The sequence below is a fragment of the Lacerta agilis genome, chromosome 6 (genome assembly GCF_009819535.1).
Source record: "Lacerta agilis isolate rLacAgi1 chromosome 6, rLacAgi1.pri, whole genome shotgun sequence".
Classification (NCBI taxonomy): Eukaryota; Metazoa; Chordata; class Lepidosauria; order Squamata; family Lacertidae; genus Lacerta; species Lacerta agilis.
Window position 1 is genome coordinate 20193150 of NC_046317.1, and position 19620 is coordinate 20212769.

The 19620-nt window shown below is 39.0% G+C and overlaps 1 protein-coding gene across 1 annotated transcript in view; it reads left to right on the plus strand.

The window, feature by feature from the left end:
- The window catches only part of CCDC18 (coiled-coil domain containing 18), a 30996-nt gene that overhangs the window by 7243 nt on the left and 4133 nt on the right, over positions 1–19620 (plus strand). Inside the window, exons 7-24 of the mRNA XM_033151541.1 lie at positions 1360–1456; positions 2430–2551; positions 3557–3866; positions 5205–5287; positions 5385–5536; positions 5701–5918; positions 10576–10686; positions 10994–11125; positions 11849–11983; positions 12288–12365; positions 13701–13817; positions 14854–15021; positions 16605–16747; positions 17182–17345; positions 17629–17842; positions 17932–18031; positions 18213–18329; positions 19005–19148. Coding sequence (XP_033007432.1) covers positions 1360–1456; positions 2430–2551; positions 3557–3866; positions 5205–5287; positions 5385–5536; positions 5701–5918; positions 10576–10686; positions 10994–11125; positions 11849–11983; positions 12288–12365; positions 13701–13817; positions 14854–15021; positions 16605–16747; positions 17182–17345; positions 17629–17842; positions 17932–18031; positions 18213–18329; positions 19005–19148 — 2605 coding nt within the window. The remainder of the gene's footprint in view (positions 1–1359; positions 1457–2429; positions 2552–3556; positions 3867–5204; positions 5288–5384; positions 5537–5700; positions 5919–10575; positions 10687–10993; positions 11126–11848; positions 11984–12287; positions 12366–13700; positions 13818–14853; positions 15022–16604; positions 16748–17181; positions 17346–17628; positions 17843–17931; positions 18032–18212; positions 18330–19004; positions 19149–19620) is intronic.

A 19620-nucleotide genomic window follows, 5' to 3' on the forward strand; every position in this document is an offset into this window, starting at 1 on the left:
ATACCAAGTTACAGCTATCATCTCCTGGTTTCTTCTTGTGTCAGGAGCAAGGAAGGGAATGCATAAACATGTTCCTGAAGCCTACTCCCAATTTCCAGGAAATAAATCATTTCAGAACAAAACTTTAGAGCAGAGGTGGGGAGCCTTTTTTGTGAATGGGCACTGAGCCATGGGAAAAGTCCATTGGGTTGGAGCCAGTGGTAGACAGAGACAGAGCCAAAAGTGGGTGGTTTACAAGAATACTTAATTCGTGCTCTGTGTGCACAGGAGATGGCAGTCAAGGTAAGTGGGGAAGCTCCCTCCTCCTCTTTGTAGAATTAGTTATGGTTTAATGGCAGGCAATAGAAATTACCCTTACCTTTCTACATTTTCTGCAATTTGAGTTCCACTTGCGGCTTTGCCTTTTGTGCTCTCATGTGTGCCAAGTGAAGCATGCCAGCCAAATTGTTCCTTAGCTAGAGTTGTTGCTTGGCCTTTAGCCCACTCTTGGCTTCCCAGATGCTATAGGCTGAGGGACAAGTTGTGCCAATGGACAGGCTGGGTGGGGGAGCCCAGAAGGAGTTAGGGAGATGAGTGTCCGGCTGTGGCCCAACGTTCACCACAGCCAAAACCCAGAGTGGATCAGATGTTGCTGTAGCCAGTGTACCTTTTAATGAAGGAAAAATCATGCCGGATGAAATTGATCAGCAGGGTGAATGTGACCCATAGGCTGTGAGTTCCCCAGCCTTAGAGAGAGTAGATCGGGGTTGTTGTAGTGTTCCCTGTTAGCTTTAACTGTGTTTGCATATCCCCATTACCTCTATATATCTGTCAATGCTGTGGAAATAAATTAGCAGTGCATAAATATCATAATTAGAGTTTTATGTTTTCAGTATTGCGGGGAGTATTTATTCTCATATTTTAGATGTGATGTATTTCACCTTTAACTTTAGTGGTTGAATCATTTATTGCTTGGAAAATGGCGAAGAAATAAAATGCACCCAGTCTACTTACTGCATTGCTGTCATTCAGTGAAAGGCATACCTGTTTTTCTCAGCGTTCAAACTGGAGAACGCTGTTGTGCTTCATGACATTCAAATGCTTAACTGTTCCTATGAAGGAAATGCTCAGCAAATTCTAATTTTCACTGTTAATGCTCCAATGAAATATTTACATCTGTAAACCTTGTCATGTAAAAAATCTATAATGCCATTTATTAAGGTGCAGTTGAATGAAACTAAAGGCTAAAAGCAAATGTTTGTTACCATGTGTTGTTTGTTTACAATGTTTTATGTTCCAAAGCTTTGATATTGTGAGTACAATATTATACCATTACTTCACTTGGTTTGTTTAAAACTGACATACCTTTTTCATTTAAAGAACTGAATGTCAAAGAAATGAAGCTTTGTTTAATGCTGAGGAGCTGACAAGAACTTTTAAAAAATACAAAGAGAAAATAAGTGAGAAACTGGAAAAGGTAAGATTTGACCAGAAAATGTCAATAATTTTAATAGCTTTTTATGTGTATTTGTCTCAGTGTTAAGATCATGTCTCAGTGCTATGATTATTCATGTTCTTCTAGCATGCTCCTATGTCTTTAACTATAGCCTGACCAGCAGAAATCATCTTTGTGCCAAGAAGAGCATAATTCCCTTAATTTAACTACCAAGTTCACTGTTAAGGGCACAGGAGCACAACCTAGTCCTAGAGGGAAGCAACTCTAGCTAAAACAGCCCATTCATTGCATTGGAAGGAATGGTTTTCTTTACACATATTATGAATAGTTAAAAGTTTTAGACGGCTTGTGACTCTAATTATTGCTGAGCAAATTCAGTGCTGACACAACCTTTTGAGTCTTAGTACCAATATAAAATTATATTTATAGGCGAAGGCAATCCTGTGCCTGCTGCAGTGATATCTTGGAGGTCGGGGTGGGGGGAACCCTTAATTTACATCTAATAGCAAAATGGCATCATGCAGCACCTGAAAACGTTTTGTGCAGGTTTTGGATTATACTAATTCCAATGTTTTGCCAAGATGCCACTCTGATGCAATCAATAGCAAAGTGGCACAAGGTAAATTATCTGGTTGCTTCTCCTGACCTGGACAAACACAGAGACCAATTCTCTGATCTTTGCACATCTTAGGTTCCAGTTGTAGTTATATAATTGGGGTGGTGGGTAGTGGGAACATTGGCTGTCAACCCTCCCTGCTGTTCCCCACTGCTATATACATAGCTGTCAACCCTCTCTGCTGTTTCCCAATGCTATAATAAGGGAATTTCCCACAAAAAAGGGAAAGGTTGACAGCTATGATGGGACTGAACATTTCTATTCCCTCCCACACCAGTGTACATTTTCCCTGAAGAAGATGCTGAAAACAGGACTGTAGCCTTAACTTTTCCCCTCTAATAACAGATTAAGTATTGCTGATAACTGTCTTTTTCTCAGGTTCAGGAAGAAGAGCAAACTTTAGAAAGAAATTTAATAAATTGTGTGAAAGAGAAAGAAAAATTGCACGCAAAATGCAGTAGCTATAGAATTGAGCTTGAAAGCACTAAGGAACAAGTGAGGTAAAACGTTTCACCTTTGGCACCTCCACATGGAAAACATTGATACATGATCATTTTTTTTAATGGGTATTTGGATCATGAAGTACTCTGACCTTGAGTTAATGGCACAACACTATCTGACCAGCTCGATCCATGTGACAATGACAAAGCAGCAAAGCTGTAATGTGATTGATTTTTCCAAAGTTTTCTCAACCCATCTCACATTGTGAGGGATCAGTTTGATTGCACAGTGGAACAACTGGATGACTGTTTAGTCCAACAGTCGGCATGTATTTTTACTAGAAGTGATTTGTTTTCTCAGTTCTTGTCTCTTCTGCCGCTAGGCAGTGGCCACGAGGTCACACTCAAGTGGGTAATAAGTTTGTCCTGAGGCAGGAAACACAATCAGTTCATGGAACCTCTGATTGACCCTTCTCTGCAGTGACACCCCCCCCCCCCAGCTTGATGCTTCCTTTATCTTCCGATAGAAATTAAAGGTTTTGGAATTTTAATAAGAAATCACGGATTGTATCCAATGGTGGCTTGATGCTTCCACCAGTGCAGCACAAGGCACCCCATCTTCATATTGTCCTAAAGAAAGCAAAAGTCTGGCCCATTTCTCAAAAGCTTTTTTTTTAAAATCCTTTCTGTAAGACAACAAATGCAAAAATAATTGAAACCCCATAGATTTCAACATTTGAAACAAGAAACTGAAACACAATTTTCCTAGCTTAAAGTGGCTTATGGAAGCTGAACGTAATACTATTGAGATGTTCCAGCTCATTATCCACTTCACTTTTTTATTTATACTCAAATTTTCCCTGTTATTTTCATCACCCTATAGTTTTGTTTTAAATTTTAGTTTTTAAATCCATGGTGTTTGCAGTTAGAAAATACAGGTATGCAGAATTAAATCCAGAAACATGTTAGCTAGTTCTTTTTTAATAAAGTATTTCTGGTGCAGTAGATTTTCTTGGATTCCCCCCCTCCCTCCCCCTGAACCTTTCTCCTTTTTTATTTGTTTAGACAGTTAACTGAAGAGAATAGTATTGGAAAAGAAAATCTCAGATGTGTGGAAGCCAAGTGTTCTGAAATGGAAGTGCAACTGAAGCACTCTCAGCAGAATATCCTGAAGCTCGAAAATAAACTTCAGGTCCAAGACACAGTACATGAAGAAAAAAATACCCTATTGCATGAAATTGCTAGCTTAAAAGCTCTTGTTGCACAGCAAAATGATCACCTCAAGTTGTATCATCAAGAAATTGAGAATTCAAGAACTGAACTAAAAACCTTAGAAAATATTATTTCCCAGTTGTCTCAAAGTTCACCAAGAGCGGTACAGTAACCTTTTTGTTTTTTGTTATTGTCAGCAGACTAAATATACACTGGATGAAATGCAAAGCCTGTGTGTGCAAGGGAGGAGAACTTCTATTTATGCACAGAGGAAGGGGCAAAAATGTCTACTAATGGTAACCCGCCTGTAATTTATGCAAGGCATTTCACAGGGTCCTCAAACTTGGAAGTGAATTGTGGGAGGATACAGAGGGCAGCTTTTTAAAGGGGAAGCTTTATAAGCACCTCTGCATACAAGAACATCAGTACTCCAGTGTTATTTAAAGTTATTATAGTTTATTATTGAAGAAGAAGAAGAAGAAGAAGAATAAATTTTAAAGGGACCTCTGCCTGAACAGAACATTCATCTAAATTCCAAGCACTGAACTGACTATTGCTGTGTTAAAAGAATCGAGAGCAATCTGTTTTATTGGATCTTGCACTGGAACAGTGTTCATTGAATTCTACTCTTATTAATGGTTGTTCCAAGCACTGCAATCTATCTACATAGTAAACACATTGATGTCAGAATTGGTTTGTTAGTTTGGGTTTTGGTTATAGGTAGTCTAGGAAACGATAATTGAGCAATGACTGGTCTCCAGAATAAACCACAATTTCTTCCTTGAGGGAGGGTTGCTGATGATACTTCACATACTCCTGTTGAGTAACTCTTCTCATTGTCCCCTAAAAGGTTTGCCTCAAAGGAAAAATCCCACATTTCTCATTTTTACCTAGCTTTGTGTGCCACACACGCTTCCCTTAATTGAATAGGGTTTCTATAACTCTCAAATAGTGCAGTGAACCCTGAACAAGTTCTTAGGATGCATTACATCAGTGGTTGCAACTGATGCAACTGTCTGAAAAGCCAATCTGCTAATCAAGAGGCAGAGATGATGGAATATCAACCACAATCCCAGTCCCTTGGTCACACAGATGTTGATTTATAATCTTGGAATAAGCACAAAAGCTAACAATGGGGGAAGTAGATCAGAAACGACATTGGTGGAGAAAGCTAAGCAATTTTCTATGCATAACATCTTTTTCTTTTCCCATCTATGTCACATTTTATGTTAATTTTGAAACATCCCCAGAGTTTTGCAGTACTGAAAAGTGGCTTGTAGTTTGATGGCCTTTTGCATAACCTTGGATCTTCACTAGAGTTAAGCACTTTTAATTCATGCCAGGTTCAGTGGAAGAGCATGTGCTTAACCCTAAGTGTTGAGATAAGGAGAATTTAAACATTTTTAGGTTGGGTTGGATGGTAGAGATTAAAGTTGCTCAAATAATGATCAATTGTGCCATAAACAACATTTTTATGTGTCTTTCCCCCCTAAACTTGCAGGCTAATCATTCCATGCATCATTCTAAAGAAGCATCATGTCCCAATTGCTGTGATTTAAGTAGATCCCTGATAGAAGAGCTAAGGTATTACATTTTAAGCTGAGGTAATTGCATGCATTTGTAATAAGTGTCAAAGAAGAAAGGAAGAATACAACGGCTCTCCCTTCTTTCTTTTTCCTAGATTAAAGCTGACAATGAAAGAAGCATTGATTCAGCAATTTCAGGCAGAAACTATGACCAGTAATGCATGTCAAGATCTCTTGGATGAAAGTGAGAGACAAGAATTGAATGGGCTAGAAATTGAACCAGTAAAATTGACAGGAAACCAAACAGGTATGCATACTATAATATACAATAGTTGAAACTGTACAGTTTCTGCTGATATGGATTGTTGCTTCAGAACAATCCACTGAGCAATAAGAGCATGCACGCCTGCACATGTAATTTAAAGATTTTATAAATCAGTACCCTTAGACACATGTATTTCTTTTGTAAAGAGAGAAAACACCAACAACTGGAACTTGTCGCTAAGCAATTTGAAAAGGTCAAGCAAAGATTACACGGACAGTTAGAAGAACTACGTACTAAACTGGAAAAATGTGAAGCTGAGAATTCATTTTTAAAGGAGACCATGGCCCAGCGAACTAGTCAGTTTCAAACAATACAGGATGAACTGTTGGACAAAGCTGCAAAATCTAGTAGCTTGGAACGAGAAGTAAGTAGAAATGAAGAAGTCTGTATTCTTAGGAGCTCTATAGAGTCTTATCCAGTGCTGCAGCCATGTGTTTCCTCTTCCTCTCCTGTCCCTTCCAGCCCACCATACACCCTTAAAATCAGCGCTGGTGGGTGCGGAGACCTTCCAGAGATTCTGGAGGTGCGTGTGGGAAAACTAGTTCTTTTTAAGTTGTGAAGTGCCCTGAGATCTACAGATGGAGGGCGCTATACAAATTTAATAGATGATGATGATTATGACAAGAGCAACAATTTTGCTAGTGGAACTATAATACTGTAATAACAATTTATTTATTTGTACTCCACCCATCTGACTGGGTTGTCCCAGCTGCTTTGGGTGGCTTCCAACATATATAAAAAAAAAACATGACACATTAAAAAGCTCCCCTATACAGGGATGTCTTCTAATGGTTATAAAGTTACTCATTTCCTTGACATCTGATGGAAGGGGGTTCCACAGGGTGGGTGCCACTATCGAGAAGGCCCTCTGCATACAAAGCCTTAGGTACAACCCAGAGTTTTTAATTTCATATAGTTCCTACTGTGAAAGGCTATGCTGTTTCTGGAGGAAATATCCTTGAAGGAAATGACAGCATACAAATCAATATGGCTAATTTGACCCAACATCCCCCACCCCCTCACACACTAACAAAAGTCACTGCAATCAACTGTATGCAACCAACCATGATTTGGGTCTTCCAATCTCTTGCACTGCCAACAAAACCAATCAACCTATTTATGTGCTGCTGACACAGAAACTCCACACATACGCCATGCAATGGAATGAAAAATCACTAGCCCCCTTCTTTCTCCCACCTCTCTCTCCCCAACCTCACAATGCCTATGATAGCAGTGTTTCACACCAAATGTAAACGAACCATAGAAAGGACTCTGAATTGAAACACAAATGATATACATACCTTGGTTATCCATGAAAATCGTTTAATAAAAACATTTTTTAAGGCCCTAATCATATAGTCCCCTTCATGGATCACTGCCTTGTCGCGGCGAAGGGGCTTGAATTACTCAGGGAAGCTATGGGCAGGTCAAGATGGACAGGTCATAGTGGAGAGTTTGGACCAAACGTGATCCACCTGGAGGAGGAACTGGCAACCCACTCCAGTATCCCTGCCAAGAAAACTCCATGGACAAAGACAACAGGCATATAAAAGATATGACGCTGGAAGATGAGCCCCTCAGGTCGGAAGGCGTCCAACTTGCTACTGGGGAAGAGCGGAGGACAAGTACAAGTAGATCCAGAGCTGATGAAGCGGCTGGGCCAAAGCCGAAAGGACGCTCAGCTACGGATATGCCTGGAAGCGAAAGGAAAGTCCAATGCTGTAAAGAAAAGTATTGCATAGGAACCTGGAATGTAAGAACCATGAACCTTGGTAAGCTGGATGTGGTAAAAAATGAGATGGCAAGAATAAACATTGACATCCTAGGCATCAGTGAACTAAAATGGACAGGAATGGGTGAATTCAGTTCGGATGACTATCATATCTACTACTGTGGGCAGGAATCCCGTAAAAGAAATGGAGTGGCCCTCATAGTCAACAAAAGAGTGGCGAAAGCTGTACTGGGATGCAATTTCAAAAATGATAGAATGATCTCGATACGAATCCAAGGCAGACCTTTTAACATCACAGTAATCCAAATTTATGCACCAACTACCAGTGCTGAAGAAACTGAAATTGATCAATTCTATGAAGACTTACAACACCTTATAGAAATGACACCAAAGAAGGATGTTCTCCTCATTATAGGGGATTGGAATGCTAAAGTAGGGAGTCAAGAGATAAAAGGAACAACTGGCAAGTTTGGCCTTGGAGATCAAAATGAAGCAGGGCAAAGGCTAATAGAGTTCTGTCAAGAGAACAAGCTGGTCATCACAAACACTCTTTTCCAACAACACAAGAGACGACTCTACACATGGACATCACCAGATGGGCAACATCGAAATCAGATTGATTATATTCTCTGCAGCCAAAGATGGAGAAGCTCTATACACTCAGCGAAAACAAGACCTGGAGCTGACTGTGGCTCAGATCATCAGCTTCTTATAGCAAAATTCCAGCTTAAACTGAAGAAAGTAGGAAAAAGCACTGGGCCAGTAAGATATAATCTAAATCAAATTCCTTATGAATACACAGTTGAAGTGAAGAACAGGTTTAAGGATTTAGATTTGGTGGATAGAGTGCCTGAAGAACTGTGGATGGAGGCTCGTAACATTATACAGGAGACAGCAACGAAAACCATCCCAATGAAAAAGAAATGCAAGAAAGCAAAGTGGCTGTCCAATGAGGCCTTACAAATAGCGGAGGAGAGAAGGCAAGCAAAATGCGAGGGAGACCGTGAAAGATACAGGAAATTGAATGCAGATTTCCAAAGAATAGCAAGGAGAGACAAGAGGGCCTTTCTAAACGAGCAATGCAAAGAAATAGAGGAAAATAACAGAATGGGAAAAACCAGAGATCTGTTCAAGAAAATTGGAGATATGAAAGGAACATTTCGTACAAAGATTACCACAATTAAGGACAAAAGTGGAAAGGACCTAACAGAAGCAGAAGATATCAAGAAGAGGTGGCAAGAATACACAGAGGAATTATACCAGAAAGATATGGAGGTGTCATACACCCCAGGTAATGTGGTTGCTGACCTTGAGCCAGACATCCTGGAGAGTGAAGTCAAATGGGCCTTAGAAAGCCTCGCTAACAACAAGGCCAGTGGAAGTGATGATATTCCAGCTGAACTATTAAAAATTTTAAAAGATGATGCTGTTAAGGTGCTACACTCAATATGCCAGCAAATTTGGAAAACTCAGCAGTGGCCAGAGGATTGGAGAAGATCAGTCTACATCCCAATCCCAAAGAAGGGCAGTGCCAAAGAATGCTCCAACTACCGCACAATTGCACTCATTTCACACGCTAGCAAGGTTATGCTTAAAATTCTACAAGGCAGGCTTAAGCAGTATGTGGACCGAGAACTCCCAGAAGTGCAAGCTGGATTTCGAAGGGGCAGAGGAACCAGAGACCAAATTGCAAACATGCGATGGATTATGGAGAAAGCTAGAGAGTTCCAGAAAAACATCTACTTCTGCTTCATTGACTACGCAAAAGCATTTGACTGTGTCGACCACAGCAAACTATGGCAAGTTCTTAAAGAAATGGGAGTGCCGGATCACCTCATTTGTCTCCTGAGAAATCTCTATGTGGGACAAGAAGCTACAGTTAGAACTGGATATGGAACAACTGATTGGTTCAAAATTGGGAAAGGAGTACGACAAGGCTGTATATTGTCTCCCTGCTTATTTAACTTATATGCAGAATTCATCATGCGAAAGGCTGGACTGGATGAATCCCAAACCGGAATTAAGATTGCCGGAAAAAATATCAACAACCTCAGATATGCTGATGATACTACCTTGATGGCAGAAAGTGAGGAGGAATTAAAGAACCTTTTAATGAGGGTGAAAGAGGAGAGCGCAAAATATGGTCTGAAGCTCAACATCAAAAAAACTAAGATCATGGCCACTGGTCCCATCACCTCCTGGCAAATAGAAGGGGAAGAAATGGAGGCAGTGAGAGATTTCACATTTTTGGGTTCCATGATCACTGCAGATGGTGACAGCAGTCACGAAATTAGAAGACGCCTGCTTCTTGGGAGAAAAGCAATGACAAACCTAGACAGCATCTTAAAAAGCAGAGACATCACCTTGCCGACAAAGGTCCGTATAGTTAAAGCTATGGTTTTCCCAGTAGTAATGTACGGAAGTGAGAGCTGGACCATCAAGAAGGCTGATCGCCGAAGAATTGATGCTTTTGAATTATGGTGCTGGAGGAGACTCTTGAGAGTCCCATGGACTGCAAGAAGATCAAACCTATCCATTCTCAAAGAAATCAGCCCTGAGTGCTCACTAGAAGGACAGATCCTGAAGTTGAGGCTCCAGTACTTTGGCCATCTCATGAGAAGGGAAGACTCCCTGGAAAAGACCCTGATGTTGGGAAAGATGGAGGGCACAAGGAGAAGGGGACGACAGAGGATGAGATGGTTGGACAGTGTTCTTGAAGCTACTAACATGAGTTTGGCCAAACTGCGGGAGGCAGTGAAGGATAGGCGTGCCTGGCGTGCTCTGGTCCATGGGGTCACGAAGAGTCGGACACGACTGAACGACTGAACAACAACAATCATATAGTGGCACCTCTTTGATTGTTACAGGAAAAGCGCCTCTGCAACACCCTAAAGGGCTCCATCGTTATTATAGAAACATGTGTTCTATAAATCTATTTTTCATCAGTAATTCATCTAGAGATCCTATCCTTGGAACATTCCTTCTTTCACAGTGATAGTTCCTCTTGGAATTGGATTGCTGCACCTTCAATCCAGCTAGCAGCTAACTTGATGCATTTTTGACAAAGAATGCCCAAAGTACATTGTAGTGTTTGTGGCATAGTCCCACAAGACCAAATGCAGTACAGTAGCAATATATTTTGTTCACATGTAATGCTAGGGAGCGGGGTGCAATCCATTTCATGTGCATGTGACATTCATGGAAACACTTTCAATAATTTCACCATTATTTATGCTAAAATCTTTCTTTTTTAGACTGTGTGTTCTCAATTTATATATTTTCTTTGTAGGCAGCAAGGAAATCCTCTAGGCTCTCAGCCCTTGAAAAACAGTTGGAAGAAAAGACTCTTGCTTACACAGCTGCTGCTGAAAAAAATACTGAGCTGGAACGGGAATTAGTGGTAAAACTCCTATTACCTATTCACAGCTTCTTGGGGTGGAAGGAGGTGTATTTACATATGTAATGTTATATTAAATATGCCAACAGGCATTAGTGTTTTCAGAGTTTACCTCTTACATGATTTTTAACAAGCAAATTGTTTTTCCTTAAGTGCTTTCAAACAGTTTAGTACAATGTGATTTCTGTTTATACTGTTTTCTAGCTGCACTTTGGTTTGTAATATGACATAACATGGCACTGAAAGATCCATATAATTTTCCACTGAAGCATTAATTTATACAGCTCATTAACGAGGTTGTTTTTCCTAGGAAGTGAATGCTCAGCTTCACAGTTTAGAAAGAAACTTCAATGAGGAACATGGGCACTTAGCCACAGTGCTTAAAAAAACAAAGATGATTCATCACGAGCACCAGAAAGAATTGGAAAAGCAGATTGTATTGGTAAGCTTCTAATTTGTATAGTATTTTCCCCCCAGTTCCTAAATATTTTGGTGATCTGTTAATAAAAGATTCAGTGTCTCTCCCATGCTGCCTTTGTGCTCGATGCATACATGAAAGATCAGTCACATGTAAGAGGCCACTTGGAATTTAAGTGTAAGGAAGTTGCTTCAGGTGGCAAGTTGTTTCTGAGAGTTAGCTCAGATTTTGCCATGGTGTTCTTTCCAGCTACAAAACAGTTCTGAAGCAGCAATAGGCTGCGGACATTGAGTGGGTGAAGGGAAAGCCTTCCCAAAAAATGTTCATAAAGGCACAAACCTATTTCCATTGATAGATATTTTGTTATCTCTCCTGCACTTTCAAGAAGCAACTCCATCAAAAAATGAAAATGTCGAGGACTTTCAGCTCTCACTAAATTCAATATACCACATGACCTAGAAATTATAGCTGCATAACATTTAGTAAGTACCTCCAGACATATAGTTTTACTCACAGTAGACCTATTGAAATTAATGAACATGGCTAGGTTAGGCCCATTAGTTTCAACAGGTCTACTCAAAATAAAACTTTATTGAATGCCACCCATAAATATATCGTTGGCGACACTGTTATAATGAGTATCATGTAAATGTAGCCAATAAATGTAACCAATTTTTGCAGCTATATTATTTGTCACTCTCTTAACGAATACTTTATGGGTCAATAACTAATTCTTCTTTTTAATAGCTTGAGTCTCGACTAGAAACGAGATGCCAGCAATTCCATGAGCAGGAGAACACAATGTCACTTTTACAGCAAGATATCTTATGTAAACAACGTCAGATTGAATCACTAGATCTACTGCTTATAGAAAGCAAAGAGGTATCTTTTTTTCTTTTCTCTTTTGGAGGGCTGCTTGCAAAATACCCAGTTTTTTTTTTTATATGGTCGTTGTTGCTTCAGAAAGTGCTGCTGGCATGCTCTGTGGCAGCAGCAAAACCTTAACATTTTCTCAGGGAGGGGAGATGAGTTTACACAGTCCTTGCGCAGGGCTCCTGCTGTCAGGATTTATTAGTTCCATCACTCCTGTTGAGTTTATTTTTCTTGGTGGACTAGTATTTTTTAAAAGTGAACTGTAAAATCAAGTTCTAATATATTTTCTTCTTTTGATACTGTATTCAAACAGGAAATGGAAAATCAGAAAACCAAGAAAGAGGAAGCATTAAGGATATTACAGAGCCAATTTACTGAGGAAACAATCAAGGTATGTACACTTTCTTTTCTTTTTTGACTTCTCATGTCTTGCAATATTTTATTTCATAAAATTTATACACCTCTGATCCTAAAAAACCCTCAAAATCAAGAAAGGTTTGCTACTGTATTTTGAAACCTGCAAAAGTTAACATACGAACAAATTAAAATTAACTTATTAGCTTAATTAGCTTCTTAAGCATCTTGGTAGGCTTTCTGTTCCTTTCTTTGACCAAAGCTTTAGAATATTTATACTGAAGGCTCTCTTTCCCATCAATTATTCTCCTTATTTAGTTATGAAAGGAAAGAATTTAAGAGTGAGTTACCTTGAAATGATTTTTCCTTAGGCACCAAAGTAATGTTTGAGCTATTTAAATTTGTAAAGAAAAACCCTTTGTGATTCTATGCTTATACTTATATCTGTTATGGTTCATTAAACTAATCCTTAATATTATTTATATAGCATGATCACAGTACAAAACACTTTACATGCTAACAATCATCACAGACGGGCCTCTGCCCCAAAGAGCTTACAGTCTAGATTTTGAGTCATGGAGCTGGCAGCAAAAAACGGAGGGAAGCAAGGCAAGGGTGATTAAGAATGAATATGAACAGATGTACACATACATTTATTTTCCTTATGGGTGAGGGCTAAATAATTAACCAATAGGGTTCTTGAGGAAAGATGGATTTAAGGATGAATTTGAAGAGACAGAGGTAGCACCATGTAGATCAGGGAGAGAGTTCTAAACATAATCACATGATACCTTAAAATAAAGTTTGCCCCACAACCCACAGAAAAGTATGTTTGAGGGAGAGAATGAGACATCCTATAACATTTTCTCTGTATAACCTACAGACAAGAATCACAGCATTGGGGTTCTTGTAATTTTAATTCATTGCATTGATGAGATTATGCCAGGGTTATTTTTGAGTCCTTGGAATACTGCATTGTAAAAAGCTACTCCTGGTGAATTCCTTCTGCTGCATAGCTATTAGAGGTACAGATGAGCTACAGCTGAAATGTTTCTCTTTCTCTGAGGTATAATAAATTAATAAGTACTGCACTACATTCAACTTTAATTTGTGAAAAAACTTGTGATGTGGGTGTGCAAACATGCAAATGCTTTCTTATGGCTTCATTTTAAAATGTTGTGCTGTTCAAAGATACGCTCAGATATTGTTATTTTAAAGAACTGATGTACATTTCTGCCAGTATATTGACTAAAATTACTTTCGCTTTGTACCTATAACAAAAAGTAGCATATTTTATTGCAGTTTTAGGTTCTGGGGGTGTTTCAGAAGAGCAATTCTTTCACAAATTTTATCTGCCTTTGGTTCTCATTAGGTCAGACAGCTACAAGCAGCGCTAGATGACTGCAAGGATGATCTAGCAGTATATTTAAGTAATCTCGAAGAAAGTAAAGTGTTATTTGAAAAACAGCTGGCGAAGAAAAATGACGAGGTAAACTTTTTTGATGCCTACGTCATTAATGCCTACATTGGAGCATTAATGTGTGCATGGGCCATTTTTATGTGAGCACATTTGTGCAGCTTCATCCACCTGTGAGCGCTTTCAGTTTTATGTTTCCAAAATCTGTCATGTTTCTCATTCAAATTAGTGAGAGGTGCTTGCTGGGGTGTATTCATGCTATCTGCTGTTTCTTCCCCTCGCTCAGTACTTTCCCACCCTCTGCGAGTTCAGGAAACCCGAGGTCCATTGTGGGTATGCACATGGGTATTTGTTTATGCACAAGACAAAGACATTCCTCTTAGATTGTTAACAACTTTGTGTTCTTCTGGACATTTTAACTGCCACCCCCCTTTCAGATAGTTCTGATTATATTAATGTTTGGCAGAGGAGGTGGGGTTGCTTTGCGTCTTAGAATTGTACATTGCAAATTGTTTGGTTTTAATTGTTGTGCTTTATATATTGTGTTTTTATATCGTAAGTCCTCTCAAAACTATTTTAGTAGTAAGTGTATAATAAATTTACACACACACACACACATTTTCTTATATTTATATCCTGCCTAAAGGTGGCAGACATGTAGTTGCCCATAATCATGGTAGCTCCATGTGGTGGCAATTGAATCTTTGTTCAGAAAAAAAGCTTTACTTGAGAATTGGCTTAATTGTGGTAAATATTTTACTCGTTGGAAATGTAAGGAAATACAGAAGCATTAAAATCTTGAGTGTGGCTTAGGATAGAAAGTGTGCCAGTAGTACACAGATATAATAATTTAGGAGGGTTTATCTTAAAATATGAGTAGGTCTTTCCCAAAGTTACTCCTTTTTTTTTTAAAGATAGAAGCATATTTTCAAATATAGACCATACTATGTAAATTTGATTTTATATCATAATGAAATTTTGTGATGGTGTGTGTTTTAATAGTAGCTTATGTATGTTGTCAGGCTACTCTCCTATGAATGATGAAATGGGAGCAAGCTGAGAACGTATCTCAAAGTATTAGTACTTCATCATTTTTATTTGTTTCCAGATACAGCGGTTGCACAAAGAAATAAAGCTGAAAAATAACAATCTTCAGTCAACTAGTGAACAAAACTTCATTCTGCAGCAAACACTGCAGCAGCAGCAGCAAATGTTAAACCAGGAAACCCTTAGGAATTGTGAATTAGAAGACAGCCAAATTAAGCTCCAACAGCAGGTACATAGTTGTCAGGATCTTCCCAGGTGCTGCTCATGAGTAACAACAAAGTCTCTTTTGAAAAAAACTGAAGCTATTTATTAAACATAGTTATTTACAAGCGGAGCTAGTAAAAAACATGACCGTTCAATCACTATCAGAATCCGGAAGTACATTCCTTCGGCTACCCACCCAACACCAGATTTTCGGCACCCTGAAACGATGTCTCCTGGGTCCTCTACCCCCCCCCCTGCGCTGTGCCTGTGTCGGAAGCTGTGGGCTTCTGTCCGATCGTGTCTGGCTGGTGGTGCTGGGTCTTTCAGCAGTGTCACGGAGCCCTTGCTCCGCTCCCTCGTTTGGAGACAATTCCTGTGATAAGCTGGATGAGGAGGAGGAGGAGTCCATATGCAAAAGGGGCTCCGGTTCCCTATAGCTTTGTGAGCTGTCTCCCCTTGAAGAGGAGCTCTCCCTGCCCTGCTCCTGAGCAGGGCTTCCTCTCTCCCTCTCCTCGTGAGTAGCTGGGCTACTCCTGACAATAGTGATCAGTAAAGGATTTATATTGTCCATGTTACTATTTGATACACTTTCATGTACCATGTATATTTGGGAAACAAAATTATGTTATGGCATATGCTGCTCTTGAAAATGCTTTCTCTATCAAAATAGTTTCCTATGAAGTGTGAGGGGCTACTATTTGAGGAACACATGCCTAAAGCCCTGTTGGCCATATAGAATTAGTTTGTTTATTTAGATATTTGCCACTGGATGTGGTCTATAAAGGCACGAGTGCAGCATAGGTCTGTACACATTATATCCTGCAGTCAGATTTGCAAAATTCACGTACACAGGATTATGCAAATAGCACAACTTTTTTTTTATTTCTGAAGTTTGCAAAAAGCTTATTTGCATAGTAATAGCCTGTTGCTATAGTTACAGTACAATCTTATGCATGATTATTTAGAAGACCCACTGTGTTTGTTGGAGTTTATTCCTTAGTTAAGGGTGTTTAGGAATGTGCAAATATGCACTTCCCTGCTTTAGTTTCATTTTCTTTGAGTGATGTTTTATAATCCATATAATGCATTTTGTCCATTATATGGAAGCTTTTTACTTTTCATTAATACCAATAAGAATTGACTTTAGGGTAGTGGTACCATTTGAGCAGTCTCCAAGCCATCAGTTCAACAGCAGTCTTGTTAAATTAAAATTAACTTCTCTGTTGCAACTGGTTTCTGGTAATGCTTCAGTAGTTTTACGCCTTAGTTGCCTTTTGACTGGAGAATTATGCTCTATACCTGTGAATCAGAAGGTGAACGGACATTTATTTTTTGTTATTGGACATGTATCTTGAAAACAATTATTTCCAAAGGAGATGAACTATATCCATTGGGCAAACAATAATCAAAGGCCTTTAAGATAATGCTAGATACACAAACTTACACATGTGTATATGTGTTTGTGGTTTCAGGGGATGTATACCTGCAAATGCTCTTTCTTGGCTTTCTCTCTAAACTTTGGATAAGTAAATAAATATTGAATAGCCTAACAGTGCTGTTCTGTGTATGTCTACACACTTACCTCTATTAAAACCTTTTAAAAAATAGGTATTAAAATTAGAGCAAGAACTTCAAAAACAGAAGGAAATTTTGGAGGAAGAGTTGAGAAAAACTACCGAGAATCTCCATTTAGTCTCTGAAGAAGCTGATTTGAAAAGACAAAAAGTAGCAGAACTCACGGGCACAATCAGGTAGGTTCAGAATATTCTTCCATGGATGGGTCCTTTTAAATTCTTTTTCTGAATGTATCATCTTTTGAAAGAATAGGTTTCCAGAACAGAACTTTTTAAGCAAGTTAGTTCAAGCATTAAGGGCCTGATAGCTTAAGCCCACCTTCCTCAACTTGCTGCCCTCCAGACGTCAAGGACTACAACTCCCATCAGTTGTGTAGGCTGGGGCTGATGGGAGTTATGGTAGAAAACATATAGAGGGCAACAGTTTGAGGAAGTCTGGCATAAGTTATTGTGCTGTTGCAGACCCATCTTACTTGGAGACAGATACATAATTCCAACTTCTTAAATACATGTACTCAAGTGTGCCGTAGGTATATATTTTGCTCAGAGTAGCATTAAGAACACACTTATTTCAGTTACTGATTGAGATTTTCTAATTCTGCTTTTTTAAGGCAAATTAAGATAGAGATGGATCAATGTAAAGATGAGCTAATAGACATGGAGAAAGAGTTAGTTCACTTAAGACGAGATGGTCACGCTAAAGCAACACAGCTGGGCCACTTGGAAATGACTTTGGAGGAGAAACATGAAGAACTGCAGAAAAAGACACAGCAAGGTAGTCTCTTTACTATGCTTTTTCAATGCGAAGGACTACTTTGAAATGAATGTGATGTGTTTCCCATGGATAATATACATTGGAATGGTAAGCCTACATGAAAGAAACTGACAGGGAACAGGGCTGTAGAATCTTTGCAGAGCTGTCTAATATGTATGACTAGCACAGATGCCAGCTTTTTCACTGCTAGAACACAGCCGTGAATTCAGTATGTAGTCCTCAGCCTACACACACACACACACACACACTTAACATCCTTTTCTGCTTTCCATATGCACTACAGTGAAACAGTTAGAAGATAAACTGCTTCAAGCTGAGACACAGCAAAAGGATTCTAAGCAGAAAATAGGAACGCTGGAGACTGACCTGCAGAATGCCACTGGGAAGCTAAAAACTAGTTTGAGACAACTGCAAGAACTTCGGAATATGCTACAGGAAACACAGTTGGCTCTGGAGGAGAAGTATGCTGCTATTGAGAATTTAACAGAAGAACTAAGGTAGGCTGAACTCTTGTTACTGAGCTGTATCACCATTGCGAACTAGTACTTTGGAAATCTTATGCTTTATTTTTAAATTTAAATTGCAGAGACTGCAAGGATGAACTTGAGAACAAAAGGCAAGAACTCCTTGAGATGGAAAAGATACTAAAAGAAAGGAATTGGGATTTGAAACAAAGAGCAGCTCAGGTTAGAATTTTATCGGTATAATTTATGAATTTTGATAGGCCTCATACATGTTTTGGGGGCCTAAGTGATAACCACAACTCTGAGGTGCATAATTTCATACAAAATAAGAAACTTCTAATTCTTGTTTCATGTTTCTGCCTTCTCTCTCTCTCTCTCTCTCTCTCCCTCTCTCCCTTTTAAGGTTACACAGTTGGATATGTCAGTACGTGAGCACAGGGGAGAATTGGAACAAAAAATAATTAAATTAGAAGGAAATTTGGAAAAAGCAGAGTTGCAGATCAAGGAATGCAACAGACAGGTGCTTTGATTATCTATTGTTGGGGGAAAAATTGTATTGAAGTCAAATGTAACCCTTACTAATATAATAGCTTGTGGAAGTTTTGAAGCATGAAACAGTATATTGGCTGTGTGTGTCTTAAATAACAATATAGTTTTTTAAACATAGCAATACATGTTGTGCCATTAATGTACATAAAATTATCAGTTGCACAAGTAGAACAGTGTCATAATCACAGGTGAATTACAAGAAGTCTCACAGCACATGCTACCTGCCTATACACAATCAGTACATTTTACCACTGCATTAGTGGGACAGACAAAACAGTTACCTGAAACACATTGGTGCTGCAACATTCTTTTGTACCAAGCCTTCTCCTTTTATTGGTGTCAGCAGTTGCAGGCTCTGCCCATTCTGAGGATGCCTTTCCTGAAACTACATATGTATGAGGGTAAAAAATGGAAGGGAAGGAGCCAACTTCAGCCACAGTTAATGAAAAATAATATTGCATTAACTAAAGTGGAAGAGTTAAATACTGTCACAGAATCTGCGCAACTGACCAACTGTAGATTTTAAACAGAAGTTGTAGAGTTTAATTCCCATAGTGTATATTAGATGTGCTATGGGGCTTTTGTTACAATTCCTAAAATAGATAATTCTCTTAATAAGTAATCCTGTCCTACACCCTGTTGCCAGATTGAGAGTTTAGAGAGCAAGCTACAGCATTCCAAAGGTGAACTTCAGGAGAAAGAGTTGAACATCCTCCAACAAGATCAAGAGATAAATCGTCTTAAAAAGGAAACTGGAAGAAAACAGGAAAAAGTAACAGATATTGAGAAAGTAAGTTTTTTATTTGCATAATAGTTTTTGTCTGTGACTATAGTCACTATCTGATTTTCCATCAGCCTAAACCATAAAGGATAAGAGAGAAATGCATCCTGTTCATAAGGGGTTGAATCCAGATTTGCTCTTCTGTAAACAGAAGGCTCCTGCTGGAGAAAGCAAGGGGTGTCTGAATTTTTATTTATTTAATTATTGCTGAATATACACACACACCTCCTCCCATGCTTCACAGCAGATTTTTTAAGTGCAAGGGCTGTGATGGGGGGAGAAGTAATTAGCAAATATTACTTCCCATGCAAGCAGCTTTTTGTATTCTTAATCCATCAATTTGACAGTAAGTGTCTATATAGGATTGTGGCCTCATTGTTTGTTTCCCTTCATCTCATGGTGGTCTAATATGCTACTGATTATTTATCATAGTGAGGACAGAAGGCTACACAGATAATGGATCTGATAAGGTATGGCAGCA